This window comes from Schistocerca gregaria, chromosome 5 (assembly GCF_023897955.1).
Source record: "Schistocerca gregaria isolate iqSchGreg1 chromosome 5, iqSchGreg1.2, whole genome shotgun sequence".
Lineage (NCBI taxonomy): Eukaryota > Metazoa > Arthropoda > Insecta > Orthoptera > Acrididae > Schistocerca > Schistocerca gregaria.
In genome coordinates this window covers 95,300,530-95,321,272 of record NC_064924.1, presented here as the reverse complement: position 1 = coordinate 95,321,272, position 20,743 = coordinate 95,300,530, and the positions used below count along the sequence as shown (strand labels likewise).

Here is a 20,743-nt window from a genome sequence, read left to right as displayed (position 1 = left end):
AACAGCTATTTCTGAGCACAACCTAGCCTGCTACACCCTTTTAAGCTTTCCAGACTGTTCTGATCACCCTGTGTATACTGGTGGTTAGGGTTATAAATGCAGATATTTTTATTGGTGACTAATGACGCTTACTGAACATTATATCAGTATTTACTTCATTTGCAGACTAATGATTACACATATTACGAGTAGTACGTTTTTATGTTGTCTAGTACATCAGAGTACGCAAGGCACAAGTAAGTCATTAATGTTTATTTTCCCCTGCGCAGCAGGTCGGGTATTAAAGTTTGGACGCCTGCTTGCAAAATGTTTATAAAGATTGACGCAAAATGTTTATACAGGCAGGAGCAGTTATGACTGTGCAGAAAACGTCAGGTAGTAAATTATGTGTCGGGTTTTGGGAAGACCGTCAGACACAGAAAACACAACGAACACAATGAAGTGGGTATGATTACAATATCTGTACCTGTAGTCCTAACATTTCACAATTCATTTTACGCACTTCTAGAGATTGTAGATGGGACTCGTTACAAACCTCAAGGATGGTGGAGAAGGATAAATGTACAAATTTGAGGTAAGGGCCCTTTTCTCGAAACAATAGAGTCGAAGTTATAAGCGAAAACCGTTCTGATTCCTCTGACCATGAAATACAGGTACCGGCATTGCTGTTGCTAAGATTGTAGGGTAGGTAACCGTCAGAAGGGGTAATATGGACCAAAACAAGAAAAATGTCTAGTAAACTTGAGACCTAAAATCTTAAGAGCTACGAGCGCTTTTTCAATTGAGGCGTGTTTTACAGAAGCGAACATGAACAATTGCTCAAAGTTCCTCAGGTATGCATTTTAGAGCCCATGTTTGCTTGAATTTTTTCTTGTTTTGGTCCACACTACCAACTATGAAAGTTGGGCACCCTACATACTTAGCAACAACAGTACCGGTACATGTACGCTGGTGTCTAAAATTAAAGCAATAAACGGAAATTTTGAAAGGTTGTGTTTATTTTACCGCAAAACAATGTAAACAGTTGATAGTGAAGTAGAAACAGTGTAAAGAAAACAGAAAGTAAATAACTGCAACGTGCATAACAGCAAGCAAAAATGTTCCGCGTTTTTTCAACTTAATTGGTTTGCTCGTACATTCTGACAACTGGTTAATGTGCTCAGTACGGAGCGTGACCACTTCTGGTTGCAGTAAAGGCCTGACAAACGACGGGGTATGCTGTGAATGGCGTCATCAATCTCATGTTGAGGCAATAACGCCCATTCTTTCTGCAGAGCTGCTCGCAAGTCTTGGAGATTGGTTGGTGGATGCTGACGCAATGCAACTCGTCTCCCTAGTGCATCCCAGACATTCTCCATGGAATTAAAATCGGGAGAGCGAGTAGGCCGCGCCATGCGTGCAATATCTTCCAAGAAAAGATCAGCCTTATGAGGTCGAGCATTATCGACCGAGCGAGGTGGCGCAGTGGCTAGAACACTGGACTCGCATTTGGGAGGACGACGGATCAAACCTGCGTCCGGCCATCCTGACTTAACTTTTCCCTGATTTCCCTAACTCGCTTCGGGTAACTGTCGGGATGGTTTGCTTGAAAGGGCACGGGAGATTTCCTTCTCCATCCTCACCTAATCCGACGGGACCTATGATCTCGCTGTATGGTCTCCTCCCCCAAATCAATCAATTAATCGAGCATTATCGTCCATGAATACTAAGTCTAGGTCCACAGCACCTCACAACAACTGCACATGAGGTCCCAAGATCTCGTCACGATTTCTGACAGCAGTGAAAATTTGCCGATTAACCAGTACAATTTCATGAAGAGGTTAATTTTAAATTAACAAGAGCCTCAGTTGCAATGTTTACTCAGATTTATCTAGCTTTCAGTTGAGATAACCCAACCGTCTTCAGAATAAAGGGAAGTACGATTTGTCCATAATGGACAACGTCAAAAACTAAAAACATTATGGACAAATCGTAGTTCCCTTTATTCTGAAAAAGGTTGGATTATCCCAACTGAAACCTAGGTAAATTTAGGTAAACTTTGCAACTGACGCTGTTGTTTATTTAAAATTAGCCTCTTCATAAAATTGTACTGGTGAAATTAATATTTATGCAGTTGCTGACAGGGCCGCGGAATGTTGAAAATATCATGAAGAGGTGTTCGAATGGTCAATATAATCTCTGCCCACACCATTAGGGATCTTCCTCGATATCCGTCTCTTTGCACAATGTTTGGGTCCCGAAATCGTGTTCCACGTGCCGTACAGATGCGAACCCGTCGAGAATCACTCTCCAGAAGAAATCGGAACTTATCTACGGAAAGAAAACTGGCTCACGTTTCGACCGCCCAGGTGGCATGTCGACTGTTCCACTCTAGATGTTCCCTTCTGTGAAGACACGCCAGAGGTAAACAGACAACAGATTTCCAATAATAAAGGCCACTCTGCTGTAGCCTTCTGTTACACCGTTTGTCTCGATACAACACGTCCAGTGGATACTGCGAAGTCAGATGCCAGTTGCCATGCAGTACTAAGGCGGTACTGTCGTGCCCTTACTGTCAAATAAACGTCTTCTCTTTCTGATTTCGCTCGTGGTCGGCCCTGCCCTTGTCTTTGGGATACATTCCGTTCTCTATAAACTGTCGCCTTTCCCGAGAAACAATAGAACGATTCACATTAAGCCATCGGACGAAGTCAGTTTGTGATTGTCCTGCTTCCATTGTTCCTAAGACCTTCCACCACAGAGAGTCTGATAGGCATCTTCTCTGGCCATACTGCACCGTCTGTGACTGTAGACAGCGATTTTGGATGTGGGAAAACCCAACAAACACACGTCATCGTTGGCGTCGTTACCCGTTGACCAGAAATTTGGAAATTTGTGATAAGTTCGTATAGAACCAAAATGCTGAGGTCATCGGTCCCTAGGCTTAGACACTACTTAATCTAACTTAAACTAACTTAACGCTAAGAACAACATACACACACCCTTGCGCGAGGGAGGACTCGAACCTCAGACGGGTGGAGCTGCGCGAACCGTGACAAGGCGCCCTAAACCGCGCAGCTATCCAGGGCGGCTATCCTGCGCGGCTCATGGACCAGAATGCCATCTTCCGTGCAGAACACGATTGTACGAACATATGTAGACAGTTTGTATGATTATATCGTGAATGAGACACTTGACGGAGAAACAGCGGTTTGTTGCTTTAATTTTGGACAGCAGTGTATTTCAAAGTCAGAGGTTTTCGCTTATAGCTTCCGACTCGTTACTCTCCGGTACAGGGACACTGATCTCAAATTAATACATGTTTCCTTCTCCATCATCCTTGAAAGCTTGTAATATCATCATGGAATCACCCTGTACATACAGACATTTAGAGGCGCTGCCACTGACAACTTTGGTGCTCCCTAGCGCCGTTGGATGACGTTTCCGTACATGAGATCCAATGCAAAACTTGATTTACTAACTCTCCTCTACAATCACTAGAAGTATGTAACGTGAATTGTGAAACACTCTCTTGTGTGTGTGTGTGTGTGTGTGTGTGTGTGTGTGTGTGTGTGTGTATGTGTATGTGTGTGTGTGTGTACACGTATGTTTGCAACAATTATGTTCTGTTTTTCTTGTTGTTTCGCTTTGTATGATATTGCAGGTGATATCGAAGGCTCCTGTTTATCCGGACTTCCTACTTTTACTTGTCCGCCCCCGGTAGCTGAATGGTCAGCGTGACGGATTGTCTCTCCTCTGGGCCCGGGTTCGATTCCCGACTGGGTCGGGGAATTTTCACCTCCGAGGGACTGTGTGTTGTGCTGTCATCGTCATCATAATATCATCCTCATCGACTGCAGGTCGCTGAAGTGGCGTCAAATTGAAAGAAAGGCGCCCGGCGAACGGCCTGCCCGACGGTATAACGTCCCCAGGGAAATAATAAGAAAAGACAGTGTTTATAAAGAAAAGACCTTTAAAAATTGAATAATATACATTTTTCTCTTGTATTCGTATTATAATAATTTCTCTGTGTAAGTTTCAGGGCAAAGAAATATAACCAAATGATCTAAAGAGACGACAAGATACGCTCTTTTGTTAATTTTTTAGTCGTCTTCAGTTCTTCTCTTGTCTTGGTTGCGCGTAGACGGACATCTTGCGAGTGCTGGCATATGTAAGCATATTTGTACTAATTAAGCAGATAATATAGTCATTTAATATTATTGTTCACTTTTAATTTGTAAGAGGTGATCCCGATTTCATGTCCGCCTTCCTTTGAATTAATCTGCATTTACAGTTCAACAACCGCAGCGGCCGATGCAGCCAACGACGCCGTTACGTGGCGATATTAACTTCTAAAAATTAGCGGAAGCGAAAAACTCGTCCGATATTAACATAATATACATTTTTCTTCACAGCCGGCCGACGTTGCAGAAAATTTGAGATTCTTATTTTCAGTAGCGCAGCCGAGAGCCAGGGCCAGGACTCCGACTACAATGCAATGGTTAACGGGGCTAAGAAGAAATACTCTCGCGGAAAAAGTGAACTGACTAGCCGAGGAAATTAATATGAAAAGTTTATTCCATTGTTCAACTAATATTTTCATGCTTTAAGATTCAGTGAGTCTAACGTTCATTAACGTAAAAAAATATTTCCACTTAAGTTTAATATTGTTAAAAAAAGAGAACTTCAGTAAAGCATTTAATTGTTGTTATGTACATAGTTCTGTGTGGTAAGCGCGTACACAACTTTCCCACTAGAGCGCGCCCCGCTAAGCACAACAGCGCAGGCGCAGCGCTCGTCCATCTCCGCACTACGAGATGGTGCTGTCTTAGAGTCGGACCAAATTCTGCTTCCGCCGATCCGCGTATTAATATGTAAAGCAGCCAATGAGATTGCTGCCAACGTAGAACCTTTTCTCCTCGCGGATCACACTCGCGCAGTGATACCTGAACGCTCGAGGTATTATAACGAGTGTACAGACCTCCGATTAGTCAGTCTGCATTAGTCTGTACCAGTCTATAGTCAAGTTTCAGTGTGCGCCTAATAAGATTATCGTATTCCTGTACATAGCTACGAAGAGAAATGTATAGACACTTTGTCAAGTATCAGAGATATGTGAGAATAAGATTAACGTAGCAAGACCAAAGGAACTTCTAACAACCCTACCACGACAAAGGTCAAAATTTTAATAACGATTGTGGTGTTGCTCACGCTGCTAAGTACTGCCTTTTCGGTCAACATCAGTCATATTATGTGGCAGGTGTCATTAGTGCACAGTTAATAGTCATTTCATGTAATAATGAAAAAACTAGGCACTCATCTTTTTGTGTTTCCCAGGCTGGTGGCGTATTATCATGGCTCAATTATTGAAAATCTAGGTGATTATGATTCCAAGTTCGGATGTAAAGAGGCCTAGGTTTTATTCTGCTATATTCAAAAGTTTTGTAGATGCGCTTCTCAAACCATTCTTGGAGATTAAATCTTTCAAAGTTAGCACAATAGTGATGTAAAAGAAATCAGCACTCCGAATTTAAGTTACATTTCCTTTTGATTGCTTTTATTGGAATATCACGTAACACACAAAACATCACTTCACAATACAAAACATACTTGAAAACATGTTCCTCGCATTTTATAAGCCAACTACAATATGCATCTTTCCAACATGACGTCCTCCTCTTGACTTTCTCAACGTCCGACTCTCTAACAAGTTAATAACTAACTAATTATCGCTTACGCGCCCAAAAATCAGAGTTACAAGTACGTCAAAGATCATAGTGACGAAAGAAAGAATGCACATCAGAATAATATCATTGCAATATAAACATATCGATGTATCACAAATGAAATCAAATCTGAATGTTGTCTCAGTAATATGTTAAGTAGTTAACAGAAATACAATAGAATATTACTGGTATCGAGAGGTTCATGTGAGGTACCATAATGGTTACGTAATTCAAGTACCATTACAAACTTCAGATTGTCAATTGTAAATAGCATCCAGAATCAAGTTAAGTAAGATTTATGATTTTTATTATTTTAATAAATGTGTGTGAAAATTAATCAAGTTCTGTTTAAAGTTGGTCACCGTCAATCTGCTACTCTATGCGTGCAAATGGCATTTCTATCGTCTGACATAACGGCAGAAGATAAACACGCCGCGATAAGACCACGAGACATATTGCTGACACTCGCCTACTTCGTTAGAGCGACAAGTCAAATAATCTGATGGTGTGTGTACCGAAGGTCTTACAGTACGCACACCACAATTGTAAACCAAAAGTGAGTTAAATACGAGGGCTGTCCAGAAAGTAAGTTATGATCGGTCGCGAAATGGAAACGACTATGAAAATCCGATAAAGCTTTGCAAAGATGTGTTGGGCAGTGTCTCTAGTGTGACTCTAGATAGCATTATGACGCTCTTTTCATTCCTGAGCTCTTAGTGAGCGCGTAAAGATGTTATAGAAAATAGTGTCTCCCACCAAGTACGAGGGCCTGGTGAGAATTTCCCCTGAAGCTATGCAACCAACATTACATAACTGTCGTGCGGTTTCTTCTTCAAGGCAATTCTCGGCCTCATTCTGCAGGGGCAATGAAGATGTTCCTGCATCGTTTCAGTTGGAAATGTTTGGTTACCCACAATACAGCCCGTAATTGTCTCCCACTGAGTTTCATCTCTGTTCAAATGAACCGCTGGCTATGAAGACAACATTTTTTCACAGACAACGAGCTTTAGGCCAGCGTAGAGAATTGGCGGAAAGCACTGGCTGCTGCCTTCTATGATGAGGGTATTGGAAACTTAGTACAACGCTACGACGAATTTCTGAGTCACAAAGGCGACTACGTAGAGAAATAGCTGAAAGGTGTAGCTAACTGTTACAAATGAAACATTTCTGATTTTCACTGTGATTTTCATTTCGCGATCAGTCGTAACTTACTTTCTGGACAGCCCTCGTATTTTGATTAAGGCCCACCACGTAAGTCGGCAACAATCACCATCATCAACAAATTTTTGTGGTAAATAATATATTACATTACGATGGCCGACTGACGCGAGAACGGGGGCCCTAGCCACACGATTGAATAAATAACTTTGGCTTGCGGAGCACAGCAGCAGGTATTTACGGACTCACCCGTATGAAGCGGTACAGCTCCTTCCGGGACTGGACCTCTTGCTCGTAGCCCACGAGCCTGGGGGCGAGGGTCCTGAGCACGGGGAAGATGCGGCCCAGCGTGGCGCCGGTGGGGTTCCCGGAGCGGAACGTCCGCTGGACGCCGTCTATTAGCTGGCGCAGGCGGGCGTCGTGGCGTTCGTAGCGTGCGCCAGCCGTGACCGCCCACAGGATGTTCACCATGTGCACCGGGAACAGCTCCGTCACCTGACGAACAGTACAGCACCTGTCCAGAATGAGATTTTCACTTGGGAGCGTGTGGGCGCTACTCTGTCATTCTGCGCAACGGATTAATCCGAGGTGTACCCTTTACCCTGTGACTCCTGCAAGATGCAATGTCCATCCCCACACTACTACAGAAGTCAGACAGACGCTCCTAACGTTCTAAAGAGAAACGCCTGAAAAACTTTCAGCAATAAATATCTTCTGGAGTCGTCTGCTGTAAGGAAATGACACAAAAATTCACAAAATTTCTTACGTAGCTATTGAGATACTTTGGCACTGGAGTAGTGCTAGTTAGTGTAAGAAAAACATGAACTGACGAAAATTATTATTTATTTGCAAAAATTCGGAGAAATCACAATGGCACTTTTAGCTATGAATTGAACAAGTTATATCCTCATTGTTTTTGGAATGTGAAGTTACCTTTCAAGGATAGGATTCGCTAATGAAATATCTATACAAAGTTTAAGATTGTTATTGACTTGGCAGAATGTCTGAGAGCCGCACCTACTCAACTTGAATAATTATCCGTTAGAATGTTGCTAGGTACGGTTGAGGCTGTCGCATGTGAAATGCAGTGAAGTGTATTGTTGTGGAGGAAATATGGGGCTCGCAAGAGCTGTAGCGCACATACCGCAAGCTGCGATAACTGCTGTCTGCGCCGCTCGCTGCTGACAAATAAGATAACTCTCGTTCTATCTGGACTGACCTTCGCCACTCAAACTCTCCCTACACCTTGATGAATGACTCCTATTCGCCCCTAGTCTATCTATTGGCGTGGTACACCAGTCAGATAACCAGTCCACCGTGATGCCACTCAAAAACTCGCTCGCAGGCATTTAAACTGTAGCTCTGTCCGTTCACACCGCACAACAAGTGTGGCGGTCAACACAGTGAACAACGCTTAATCGCAAGGACTCAATATAGAGTTGCACTCTGATTCGCTCTTGGCAGAGGTGCTCTCCCAGTGAAGTACTGAGGAGAGACTTGCTCCTCGCTCTTTGAGTACACGTACGAGCACACGTGCTCTCGCTGCAAGAGCGACAACGGAACGGCCCCTCTCCACGCCAGACGTGAAGGGGTATATCTTTCGGTCTCTTCCATTACTCGTTCAGCTCAAGGCTTCAGAAAAATCGTCCGCCAATCAGCATTCCTCTTCTAAAACGGGAGAATGACGTTTCGTTTAAGGCGACCAATCCGGAAATCTGTAGCATCGGCGTGTGGCGTTTGCTGTCTCCCTGTGAAAATCTCTGAAACTGAGTGCTATGTTTGTAAAGAATGCGTTGGCCGGGCGCTCCCACACAATGTACCGGAATTTGCTTTTAAGCCGAACACAAGGTCGTTCCTCCTTTCACTTGGGCAAACGCTGTCTGCTCCACTGGCGGCCGCCAGCCGATGTACATAGCTCCCTGTGAAAACCTCTGAAGGGACCGACGTCCTGGCATGCGGTATTTGCCTCTCCCGAACTAAAAGCTTTTGTGACCGTCGTGTCTTGAATGTGTGTGTGTACGCCAGCCTAGAGTATTTCAACCATGGTGCGCACTTGCGATTTATTAGTTATTTGCGTATCAGTTACATGATACAACACTGACTGTACCTTATCGAGTTTGGGTTCGAATGAAGCGTCTTCATGTGCGGAATATGATTGTGAGGGCGGAATATGTAAGCAATGAAGGTCAGGAGACCACGACGTCTTACACACTCTGCAGCAGAGTGTGTGCTGATATGAAATTTCTTGGCAGATTATAACTGTGTGCCGGACCGAGATTCGAACTCGGGACCTTCACCTTTTGCGGGCAAGTGCTCTACCGTCTGAGCTACCCAAGCAGGACTCACGCCCTGTCCTAACAGCTATACTTCAGCAAGTACGTCGTCTCCTACCTTCCAAACTTCACAGAAGCTCTGCTGCGACCCTGCAAGTCTGCGATTACTTATGAAAGTCTACAGTAGCCTACGATAGTTTTACAATTCTAGGCATGAGGAAGGGGCGACTGACCTCGACAGTGTTGTTGCGGATGGAAGACAGCAGGTCCTCGACCTCCTCCAGGATGCGGCCCTCCATGCTGAGCTTGCCGAAGCCGAAATCCCGCAGGTGGCGCAGAGTAAAGCGCCGCTGCTGCACCCAAGCCGGTCCGTCGTTGAAAATCATACCTGTTGTTGTGGACCGAAGCACAGTGATTACTCACTGTGATATCTACATTCGTTTACACCTTAGAAAAACTGTAAACACTTCTAGTCAAAAGCTGATGAGCATCGCCGGCCGGAGTGGCCTTGCAGTTCTGGGCTCTACAGTCTGGGACCGAGCGACCGCTCTACGGCCGCAGGTTCGAATCGTGCCTCGGGCATGGGTGTGTGTGATGTCATTAGGTTAGATAGGTTTAATTAGTTCCAATTTCGAGGCGACTGATGGCTTCAGAAGTTGAGTCGCATAGTGCTCAGAGCCATTTTGATCCATTTTTTTGATGAGCATCAATGGTTTACCTCCGTCATCTTCAGTAATGTCTACATATTTGTCTCGCTTTGTGCAGTACACTATTGACCATTAAAATTGCACCCCCATGAAAGTGACACGTAACAAACCTAATAATGGCATCAGGTGCACTATATACAGGGTGATTTTGTTAAACGGGAACAAACGGCAGGTTCAAATGGCTCTGAGCACTATGGAACAACATCTGAGATCATCATTCCCCTAGAACTTAGAACTACTTAAACCAAACTAACCGAAGGTCAACACACACATCCATGCCTGAGGCAGGATTCGAACCTGCGACCGTAGCGGTCGCGTAGTTCAAGACTGAAGCGCCTAGAACCGCTCGGCCACACCTGCCAAACGGCAGGAAAAGGTCCCTTAGACGAAAAGAAGCCAAGAAATCAAACGGACATGTAGCCGGAAATGCGTTCAAGGGAGGTGGAGATAAAAGATCTTTGACAGTGATCTGGTTATCAGCGCCGAGCAGCTGGCCCGCCAGTGGGGGGTCAGCCAGGCTGTGTGAAACTTTCTCCACAACTGCCACTGCCATATCACTTATACCTTTATGAGGGTCAACATTCACAATACTGATCTATGGGATATGGAAAGTTCCCATGATATGGTGGCAGCGAACCATCTGCACCAGTTCAGCCTCAGTGTGTGGGCGGGGATTATTGGCTATAGCTTAGTAGGACCAGTCATCCTTCCACAACTCTTTCAGGCGACACACGTCTGCACTTCTACGAGTGAACCTTCATCCCCTACTGGAAGACGTGCATCTGGTTGTACGAAAGGTACTGTCGCCACTATTTGACTGTGCCCCAGATCGCTGCTCTCTTGAGTGACGAGCTGAATCTAGCACGGACAGAAAATTCCTTCCTGTCTGGTGTGTTCCCATCTCTGCTTTTAATCTCTAAAATCTACACTGTTACAGGTCTTTTATTTCCAAGTGTGTATACCTCACTTGGAACGAGTTTCGGCCGTATGAACTTTTCTGCTTCCTATCTCGTTAGGGATTGTTTCCTACAGTTTGTTCCTATTAAGGGAAGGGTAATACAGTGACTTTTTGAAGCACAAAACGTAAGTGGGAATGCCATGACATCTGTCCAGACCAGTCATCACCACAAAGGAAGAGGGAGTAAGAAAACTAATCCTTTAATTCTGATCACAGATTCGAACTCCACATAAAATTACGAGTAAACTGATACCTAACTCAGACCAGTCGGTAAATTAATTAACAATTCATCAAACTTACGTAACGAATTGATGTTACTAAATTAATTTTGCCAAGTCTGCAGAGACTACCGAGGTATTGTCTACATAGATTACCATCGGTTTGAGGGAGAGGACATTTAATTAACACCCAAGATGGCGAAATCTAGCTTGGTTCTCTGGCCCATATTTCGAATCATCGTTGAAGCCACGGGGTGCTGGAAGGACATGCCGTTCTCCCGCGTTCTGAGAATTCGCGCCAGTTCAGGTCATCCATCCTGACGGCCGGAAATCGACCGCTCCAGGTGACCAAGACAGCAGGAACCGTTCCACCTCTCACCCCTGTTAGGTTGGTTCGTGTACCGTGGACCGAGTCTACTACACTCCTGGAAATGGAAAAAAGAACACATTGACACCGGTGTGTCAGACCCACCATACTTGCTCCGGACACTGCGAGAGGGCTGTACAAGCAATGATCACACGCACGACACAGCGGACACACCAGGAACCGCGGTGTTGGCCGTCGAATGGCGCTAGATGCGCAGCATTTGTGCACCGCCGCCGTCAGCGTCAGCCAGTTTGCCGTGGCATACGGAGCTCCATCGCAGTCTTTAACACTGGTAGCATGCCGCGACAGCGTGGACGAGAACCGTATGTGCAGTTGACGGACTTTGAGCGAGGGCGTATAGTGGGCATGCGGGAGGCCGGGTGGACGTACCGCCGAATTGCTCAACACGTGGGGCGTGAGGTCTCCACAGTACATCGATGTTGTCGCCAGTGGTCGGCGGAAGGTGCACGTGCCCGTCGACCTGGGACCGGACCGCAGCGGCGCACGGATGCACGCCAACACCGTAGGATCCTACGCAATGCCGTAGGGGACCGCACCGCCTCTTCCCAGGAAATTAGGGACACTGTTGCTCCTGGGGTATCGGCGAGGACCATTCGCAACCGTCTCCATGAAGCTGGGCTACGGTCCCGCACACCGTTAGGCCGTCTTCCGCTCACGCCTCAACATCGTGCAGCCCGCCTCCAGTGGTGTCGCGACAGGCGTGAATGGAGGGACGAATGGAGACGTGTCGTCTTCAGCGATGATAGTCGCTTCTGCCTTGGTGCCAATGATGGTCGTATGCGTGTTTGGCGCCGTGCAGGTGAGCGCCACAATCAGGACTGCATACGACTGAGGCACACAGGGCCAACACCCGGCATCATGGTGTGGGGAGCGATCTCCTACACTGGCCGTACAGCTCTGGTGATCGTCGAGGGGACACTGAATAGTGCACGGTACATCCAAACCGTCATCGAACCCATCGTTCTACCATTCCTAGACCGACCAGGGAACTTGCTGTTCCAACAGGACAATGCACGTCCGCATGTATCCCGTGCCACCCAACGTGCTCTAGAAGGTGTAAGTCAACTACCCTGGCCAGCAAGATCTCCGGATCTGTCCCCCATTGAGCATGTTTGGGACTGGATGAAGCGTCGTCTAACGCGGTCTGCACGTCCAGCACGTACGCTGGTCCAACTGAGGCGCCAGGTGGAAATGGCATGGCAAGCCGTTCCACAGGACTACATCCAGCATCTCTAGGATCGTCTCCATGGGAGAATAGCAGCCTGCATTGCTGCGAAAGGTGAATATACACTGTGCTAGTGCCGACATTGTGCATGCTCTGTTGCCTGTGTCTATGTGCCTGTGGTTCTGTCAGTGTGATCATGTGATGTATCTGACCCCAGGAATGTGTCAATAAAGTTTCCCTTTCCTGGGACAATGAATTCACGGTGTTCTTATTTCAATTTCCAGGAGTGTACATGATGGAGCAGCTATCCAGCTCATTCCGGTGCAGTTTCAACAGGAGCAGAACAGTGCGATGTTTAGTGCACGGCACTTACCGCCATTTAATGATTAGTGCTTCCCATTACCTTGGTAGCAAACCTAGGTTAATCATCCGCGAGCCACTCGTTTTGTTTAGAGTTATTAAGCACATAGCAATCTTAACGGTTGCGGTTGTATTACAGCTACGTCAGCGAAACAAGATAGTGGTCCTGCAGTCTGGCGTGAGGTCGGTCGCTCGACGGCGCGTTCGGCGCGGGCCCGCCCGTAGCCGGCGCGCCGTAAGGCACGGAGGCTCGCACTGGGGCGTATCGCTTCCAGACGGGCGTGCCGCGGCAGTCCTCACAGGGGAAGTGACGCGTCTCCTATAGCCTCTCCTTCCCAAGTGGCTCTTTCCGCCTTCCCGTGGTGCCAGACGTTAAGCTTGGCGTTTTGCCTTGCGACAAAAGGGAGAGCTGCGACCCAACCCGATGCGAAAGCGAAGGGTGCATGGCACAGGGGGAGCTGTGTCGAGGGACGAACATCTGTCCCTTCTGTTCGCAGGGCCCAGACCAGCAGGAGCTCTGCATGCCGGCGACTTCGTTTGTCGGCGTGGGATCGCGGCGCGAGTCGGCAAGGGTGCCTCGCCGCGCCCCTGGGTAACCGGGGCGTGTTCTGCCAAACCCAGGAGGTGGTGACATCGCCTGGGCTAGGTTAACTGGGTCCAGACCGCCGAACGTCTGGGGGACCGGCCCGCCACCTGAGTAGGAGTGGGTCCTTGGCCGAAAGGTGGAAACTCGGGCTAGTAGGCGGCGAAGGACGAGAGGTGCATCCGCCTCTCCGGAGTGCGGGGTGCAGTTGCCGAGGAGCGTCGTGTGAAATCGCCGATGATGAAGCCATCGATGGGGACCAGTGCGCTGGCGACGGCGCGCTGAACCCAGCAGTTCGAGAAGGCCCTTGACCTTGGGGCGAGGTCGGTGGGCGAGCTGCAAGAAGTCCCCCCCCCATGCCAGAGGAGCCGGTCCGGGGTAAGAGACGGGCTCCCAACTTTTTTCACTCGTCTACATCATCATGGCTGAACAAGAGACGAGTGACTCGAGTGTGCATTCGAGGTGTTCGATGCCTATTGTTCCTGTCCCAGAAGAGGGCCTGGGGCAAAACGAGGAGAATGTAACTGACTGGCACAACAGAATAAATCAATTATTGGACTCTAGTATAAAGAACGGCAAAATAAGCAATACTGCTGTCCTGTCCATCAAAAAGGAGCTCGCCGCCTGGGCGATCGCTAGCGCGAAGCTCGAGGGGCGGCTAGAAGAACTAGAAAAAGAAAACGAGCGTTTACGTAAACAGCCGACAAAAACATGGGCTGGTGTAGCTGCGCAAGCGGCTCCAAAAACGCAAACCACAAAAGAGACAATTGCCAAGGTGTCGAAAAGGCCGGACACGGCGGTCTTCTTGAGACCCCTGTCCGGACATGATACTAAGAAAGTACAAGAAATATTCACCACAACGGTGAACCCTGCAAAAGAAAAAATTAAAATAAACAAAGTTAAGGCAACCAAAAATGTGGTTATTGTAAATGTTGCTACAGAAGAAGACAGGGAAAAAATACTTAATCACACGAAGCTTAATAAGGTAGTGAAATGCGAACCGCCTAAAAAGCGGAATCCGCTGGTGATATTATATGATGTACCTGTGGCAATAGAGGAAAATGAGATATATGAAACCATAAAAGAACAGAACTTCGAGGAAATGAATATGGAAGCCTTCAAAAATGAGTTTAAGTTGCGCTTCAGAACGGGACCCCGCGATCGTGATGTTGTCCATCACGTCGCGGAAGTCTCGGGGAGTATGTGGCGCAAACTGACCGCTATGGGCAGAATTTATATGGGGTTTCACGCAATTAATGTGAGGGACTACCTGGTGGTTCCCAGATGTCATAACTGCGGTGATCTGGACCATGTCCACAAGCATTGCGAGAGGAAGCCGGCCTGCTCCAGGTGTGGGGCAGAAAACCATACAAGGAAAACCTGTTGTAAAACAGGGATATGTATCCCTTGTGTGAGGAGAGGAAAGAAAAGTTGCAATGCTACTGGAAGGAACTGCCCTACATACAGGATGCTCGAGCAACGGCTCATAGCAAGAATAGACTATGGCTGAGTCTGTTCCTGCATCCAGGAAGCCCAAAAGGAAGTCGCCCAGTAAGAGGTTAAGGGATGCGTTGAGAGCAAGCAGATTTAGAGAACTTCTGCGGAAGTTCAACAATGCAACTACTGGAAAAGTGCAAATGGTAGACATAGGGATTCAAACAGACCCTAGTGGGCAGAAGGACGCACCCTCTCCTCCAAGCTGGGGAAGAAGGTCGATTACAGATCATGAGCGACCAAAAGGGCATCCTGTGGCAGGGAGTTTGACTTTCCCGACAATCAAAGACAACACAGCTGATGAAGGGAAAATACAAATCAATGATGTGAGCAGTACGAGTACGTTGAAAGATCCACCCTCCTTTGGAGGCATGAGCGTGGATCCAAGGAGGATTTACCCAAATTTGGAACAGGCATTGCAGCTATCGCGCCTGGAGGAGCCGGCTGTCCTCACCACCGCTTTAAGGCATGTGGTGCGTGTTGGCCATGAATATGGTAGAGACGTCACCTTTTCGGTAATGGAGGCTGTAGATAGAATACAGCTCAAGACAATGAATCTCCCCACTGACTTTGGAGCCCTGCGTGACTTGGTGAAAAAAGTATTCGAAAGGCGAAACGAAAAATTTGATCTGGAAGAACTATATCACCAGTCTGTAATTACAAATGGAAGGCTTGCACACGACTGGAATAAGACCTGGCCAGAATCGCATATTAGAACATACTTTTCCACTGAGCCTTATAAACGTAGGGCAGATTAACTGTCATAACAGCAGACTAGTCACGCAGGAACTCCGGAAGGTGGTGGAGGAGAGGAGACTTGACATACTCTGTCTACAGGAGCCATACTCTCAAGCTGGACGGATCCCCTTTACAGCTGCCAACTGGCAAATAACTCATAGCACAGGTGAGCCAAAAGCTGCAATCATAATTATTAACAAGGCACTGAGAGTTACAGTGCTTACACAGCTTTCTGATGACCACTGCAATGTCGTGGAGTTGCAATCACCCATCGGGGTACTGTACATCATTAATATGTACTTCCAGTACGGAAGGGAGATTGACGAGTTCTTAGATAAACTAACTCAGATAACCACGGCACTGCAGGGGCGGAGAATAATAGTCACAGCAGACATAAATGCAAAGTCCCCCCTGTGGTTCAGCGGCACAAGAGATGAACGTGGAGAAAAGGCTGAAGAGACCATCATGGCCCTACAGCTCATGGTCGCTAACAAGCAAGGGCACCCCCCTACCTATGCAGGTGGCGGGGGAGAAGGTACCAATATTGATATTACCTTGGTAACGCCCAACGCCGCAACCAAGGTAATTGATTGGAAAGTATGGGAACACATGACAACAAGTGACCACAATCTGATTACCTTTTCACTGGGAGACAAGGAGTGCCGCTGGGACATGGGGTGGGAGCTGCAATTCAATTACAATAAGGCCGACTGGGATCGCCTGGCGAGAGAGTGTGACATTCCGACATGGCCGGAAGGTGACGTAAACGTGGAGCTATACGCCGAAGAACTGGTGAGTGCAGTCAACAGAGCGGTGAAAGCAGCCGTACCAACCAGGAGGAGAGCCGTCGCGGCCTCCCCAACACCATGGTCGACAGAACTAGAACAGATGCGCCAGTCTGTAAGGAGGGCTAGGAGGTACTACCAGCGGTGTGCCGTCTGGAGGGAAAAACAACGATGGCTACAAATTTACAGAGAGGCGAAGGATCATTTTCAACAGGAGCTCAGGGCAGTCCGACTTGCAAGCTGGGAAAAAATTTGTTTTAAATCAACTCGCCACAGACCCATGGGGTACCCCTTACAAACTAGTACGGGAGAAAATAAGATCGCCCATGGTGCTGTCCACCGTCAGGAGCGGGGACCGGATGACAGAGACTTGGCAGGAAACTGCCGAGGTCCTTCTCCGGGTCCTGCTGCCTGATGATGTGGAAGAAGAGGATACAGAAGTACAAAGGCTGATCAGGGAGGAAGACCGACAAGATTATGAAAACAACAGTATGGTCTATCCCTTCTCAGAAGAGGAGGTCGAAGCCCAGATAAAAGCCCTCAAAAAGGGGAAGGCTCCTGGACCAGACGGTATCACAACGGAAGTGGTGCAGTTCCTGGCTCCCCAGCTGGTGGCACCTCTCACCAAGTTGTACAATGAGTGCTTGAGACTCAGAAAATTCCCTAACACCTGGAAGAAGGCAAATGTTGTAATACTTAAGAAAGGCCCAGATAAGGACCCAAAAGAAGCCAAATCATACAGGCCTATCTGCCTACTAGACATACTGGGGAAACTTTTTGAGAGGTTGCTGGCAGACAGACTGGCTGCACATCGTGTGTTGTGTGGGATGTGCGACAGGCAATTCGGTTTCCGGTCGGGGAGATCAGCGTCTGACGCTATCGCCCTTGCCGCGGAGGTCTGTGGCTCAGCCCCGCACAAATACATTGTTGGCATCATGGTGGATATCAGCGGCGCCTTCGACAATCTGTGGTGGCCCTCGCTCTTCTCTCGCTTGCGAGAGAAAGAGTGTCCAGGGCCGCTATATGGTTGTTTTAGGAGCTACTGTGAGGGAAGGGAGGTCTGGCTATCGTCCCCTAGCGGGAGGGTTAGAAAGCAGATTACAAAGGGGTGTCCACAGGGCTCTGTCCTTGGGCCACTCTTTTGGGACATAACAATGGAACCACTCTTAGAAGATCTGCAGAATAGCGAGGATGTGCTAGAGGGCATAGCCTACGCAGACGACCTCCTTCTGTTGGTTGGCGGCCGCAGCCGCGAAGAACTGGAACCGAAAATTGAGAGAGCAATTTCTATCTTGACCACATGGTGTCACAGAACAAAAATGACTATATCACCCAGTAAGTCTACATATCTGTTGCTCAAGGGACAACTAGTTAGGAACCCGACGGTGAGAATAGACGGCTCGCCAGTGCTTCGGCGACGTGAGGCCCGGTACTTGGGCGTAATCGTCGATGAGAGATGGAACTATACATCGCATGTTGACACAATAACACAGAGATCCCTAGAAACACTGAATAAACTCATTGGCATAGGACACAAGCGGTTTCACTTACCACCAGACCTAATCAAACTATATCATAACAGCATACTGACCTCCATTGTGGGATACGCGTCAGGAGTCTGGGCTCACAGGCTCACGAGGGTCATGCCTGCCATGGCCGTGAGGAGAGTGCAGCGGAATATGCTCCTGCGCTCTGTAGGAGCATATAGAACAACACCAGGGGGGGCGCTATTAGTACTCATGGGGCTGTGTCCTCTGGACATTAAAATAAGAGAACAGGCGGCATGGTACTGGGCCAAGAAAGGCAACAGGGATAAAATGATAGAAATAATGGGGATCTACACGGGCTCTAAATCGGAAATTAGAAATAGGGGGGAAGAACTTTGGCAAGAGCAATGGGATGCGGACGACACAGGTCGGAGAACGCATGAACTGCTGCCAAATATTAAGGAGCGCTTACAGCTCAGATATTTCAAGCCATCAAGAGGACTTCTGCACTTCCTCACTGGACATGGACCCTATCCAGCATACTTATGCAGATTCGGGAAACGGGCTACACCAGCGTGCGACTGTGGGGCCCCACAGGGCACTCCAGACCATGTGGTGTATGAGTGCCATCTCTTTGACGAAGTAGCATCACAACTCAGACTCCAACTACCAAATCAAGACACGTACCACTTACTCAGGCGCGAGGATCACTTTCAAACTTTAAATAATCTTGCGAATGAGATCTCGGGCAAAATATTAAAGGACTTTCTTAGGAACAACCAAAATTAACCCGAAATTGACAAACACCTGACCAGACCTAAGTGCACCCGTCCCTTTCCGCCGGACGTGGAATTGGCCAGCCGTTTCACGGCTGGGATCCGCCACGCTCCTGGACCAGGAGGAGGGTGCACATTTCTACCGGATTTGACCAACACACCGAAATTGACAGTAGCGTAGGAATAGGTTAAGAAGTAGGATAAGTTAGGATAATACCTTAGTATAAACTGCAGCGGTTCAAACGTCTTGGGCCAGCCCGGTGCCAGGGGCATGCCCACTGGGATCAGCTCAGTGGGCCCGGCCACAAACAGTAGGTTTATACTCACGCTGGCACGTGTGTAACGTTGCAGTTAGATTAAGTAGGTTAATATTAGAAGTAGAAATGCCCATAGCGAAAACAAAAAAACTAACACTAAAAAGTAGGTAATAATATTAAGCAATGAATGCTGTAGTAACTGTATTATTGTATGTAAGCAAAGACCCACTAATGCTTCAGGTGGTGGGTTATTCTGTATCATAATATAACATTGGTTAAAATAAAGATTTTTTTTTTTTTTTTTTTTTTTTTTTTTTTTTTTTTTTAGTGGTCCTGCAGATAGACAGTAGCGCGATAGCCGGCCGCGGTGGTCTCGCGGTTCTAGGCGTGCAGTCCGGAACCGTGCGACTGCTACGGTCGCAGGTGCGAATCCTGCCTCGGGCATGGATGTGTGTGATGTCCTTAGGTTAGTTAGGTTTAAGTAGTTCTAAGTTCTAGGGGACTGATGACCACAGCAGTTGAGTCCCATAGTGCTCAGAGCCATTTGAACCATTTGAGTAGCGCGATAAGCTGTTTTTGCCTACTAGTTTTACTGGTGTCATAAGCGTGGACCAATTGTTAGTGCTTTCTCTGCAGACCGGTCTTTACTCTGGAGACAGTTTTGTTGTGTGAGCTTGAGTATTTTCAATATGTCACACAGAGTGTCTGTAGCTCGTCCAATAGCTACATTCGATGAGAGATAATCTATGGAAACTTGTGACACGGTTTCACTTATGTGTTTATTTTTTGATATATGTTTTTCCAGATTATTCCGAGTTTCAATGTTTATAGCTTCCTTACTGTCCTCTTTTATAAATACCTTACTAGGCGATGAAACACTTGTTGTAAGAAACGAAGTCCGATGCCTGGGACAGAAGATCCGCAGGTGAGAAATCTGCTAGGGAACAATCACGCGGCGCTTCTTTGCCAATCTGCTACAGTTGCATCTACCGAGACTCATGCGCTGCAAAAGTAACTCTCTACAAATTATCAGCATTTGAGCACAGCCAAAAAAAAAATCAGTAGGGGCAGCAATATAAGCATTTTGCTGAACCAACACAGGCTGGCATTCAAAAGCGTCTTGTGGAGACTGTGATATTGCTGCTCGCATCATGATCCCACGAGTGTCAGTAGGATTTGGAATCAGTGAGTTCAGGACAGCCATTCCTTAATGGCGGGCATGACCTCTACGGCCCCACCTGACTAGCGCCTGTAAGGGCAAAGATATTGTTTGCTCGGCCATGCCGGGTTGTACACCCACGTCACACACACCTGGAGTCAGGAAAAGGACTTGTTTCTAGAAAGACAAGGAACCACACAGACGGGTTGACATTGACACGACCGCGGAGAGAGGTATACTGGCAGTGGTGCGTCCAAAAACAACTCTGTACACACAAGTGTCACCACACGAACTTTTCATATGAGTCCTGCTTCTGCATACTGCATTACAATGGACATATCCATGTGCGTAGCTTCTGAGGAGATCGAAAGGTGCCAGATTGCTTTTGTCACCATCATAGGGGCTCAGCACCTGGTGTGATGCTATGGGCGCCATTGAGTACATTACACAACACTGTATCTCTGCGATGGTACAGTCATTACTATTTTCTGGTTTCTCCCGTAACATCTTTTACGTGAAATCCACTCGTGGA

The 20,743-nt window shown here is 47.3% G+C and overlaps 1 protein-coding gene across 3 annotated transcripts in view; it reads right to left on the bottom strand.

Moving 5' to 3' along the window:
- The window catches only part of LOC126272610 (methyl farnesoate epoxidase-like), a 166,363-nt gene that overhangs the window by 51,273 nt on the left and 94,347 nt on the right, over positions 1-20,743 (bottom strand). For all 3 annotated transcript variants that reach the window (XM_049975555.1, XM_049975554.1, XM_049975556.1), the window contains 2 exons: positions 9,370-9,524; positions 7,113-7,358 (listed from right to left, as the gene is read on the bottom strand). In XM_049975555.1, coding sequence (XP_049831512.1) covers positions 7,113-7,358; positions 9,370-9,524 — 401 coding nt within the window. The remainder of the gene's footprint in view (positions 1-7,112; positions 7,359-9,369; positions 9,525-20,743) is intronic.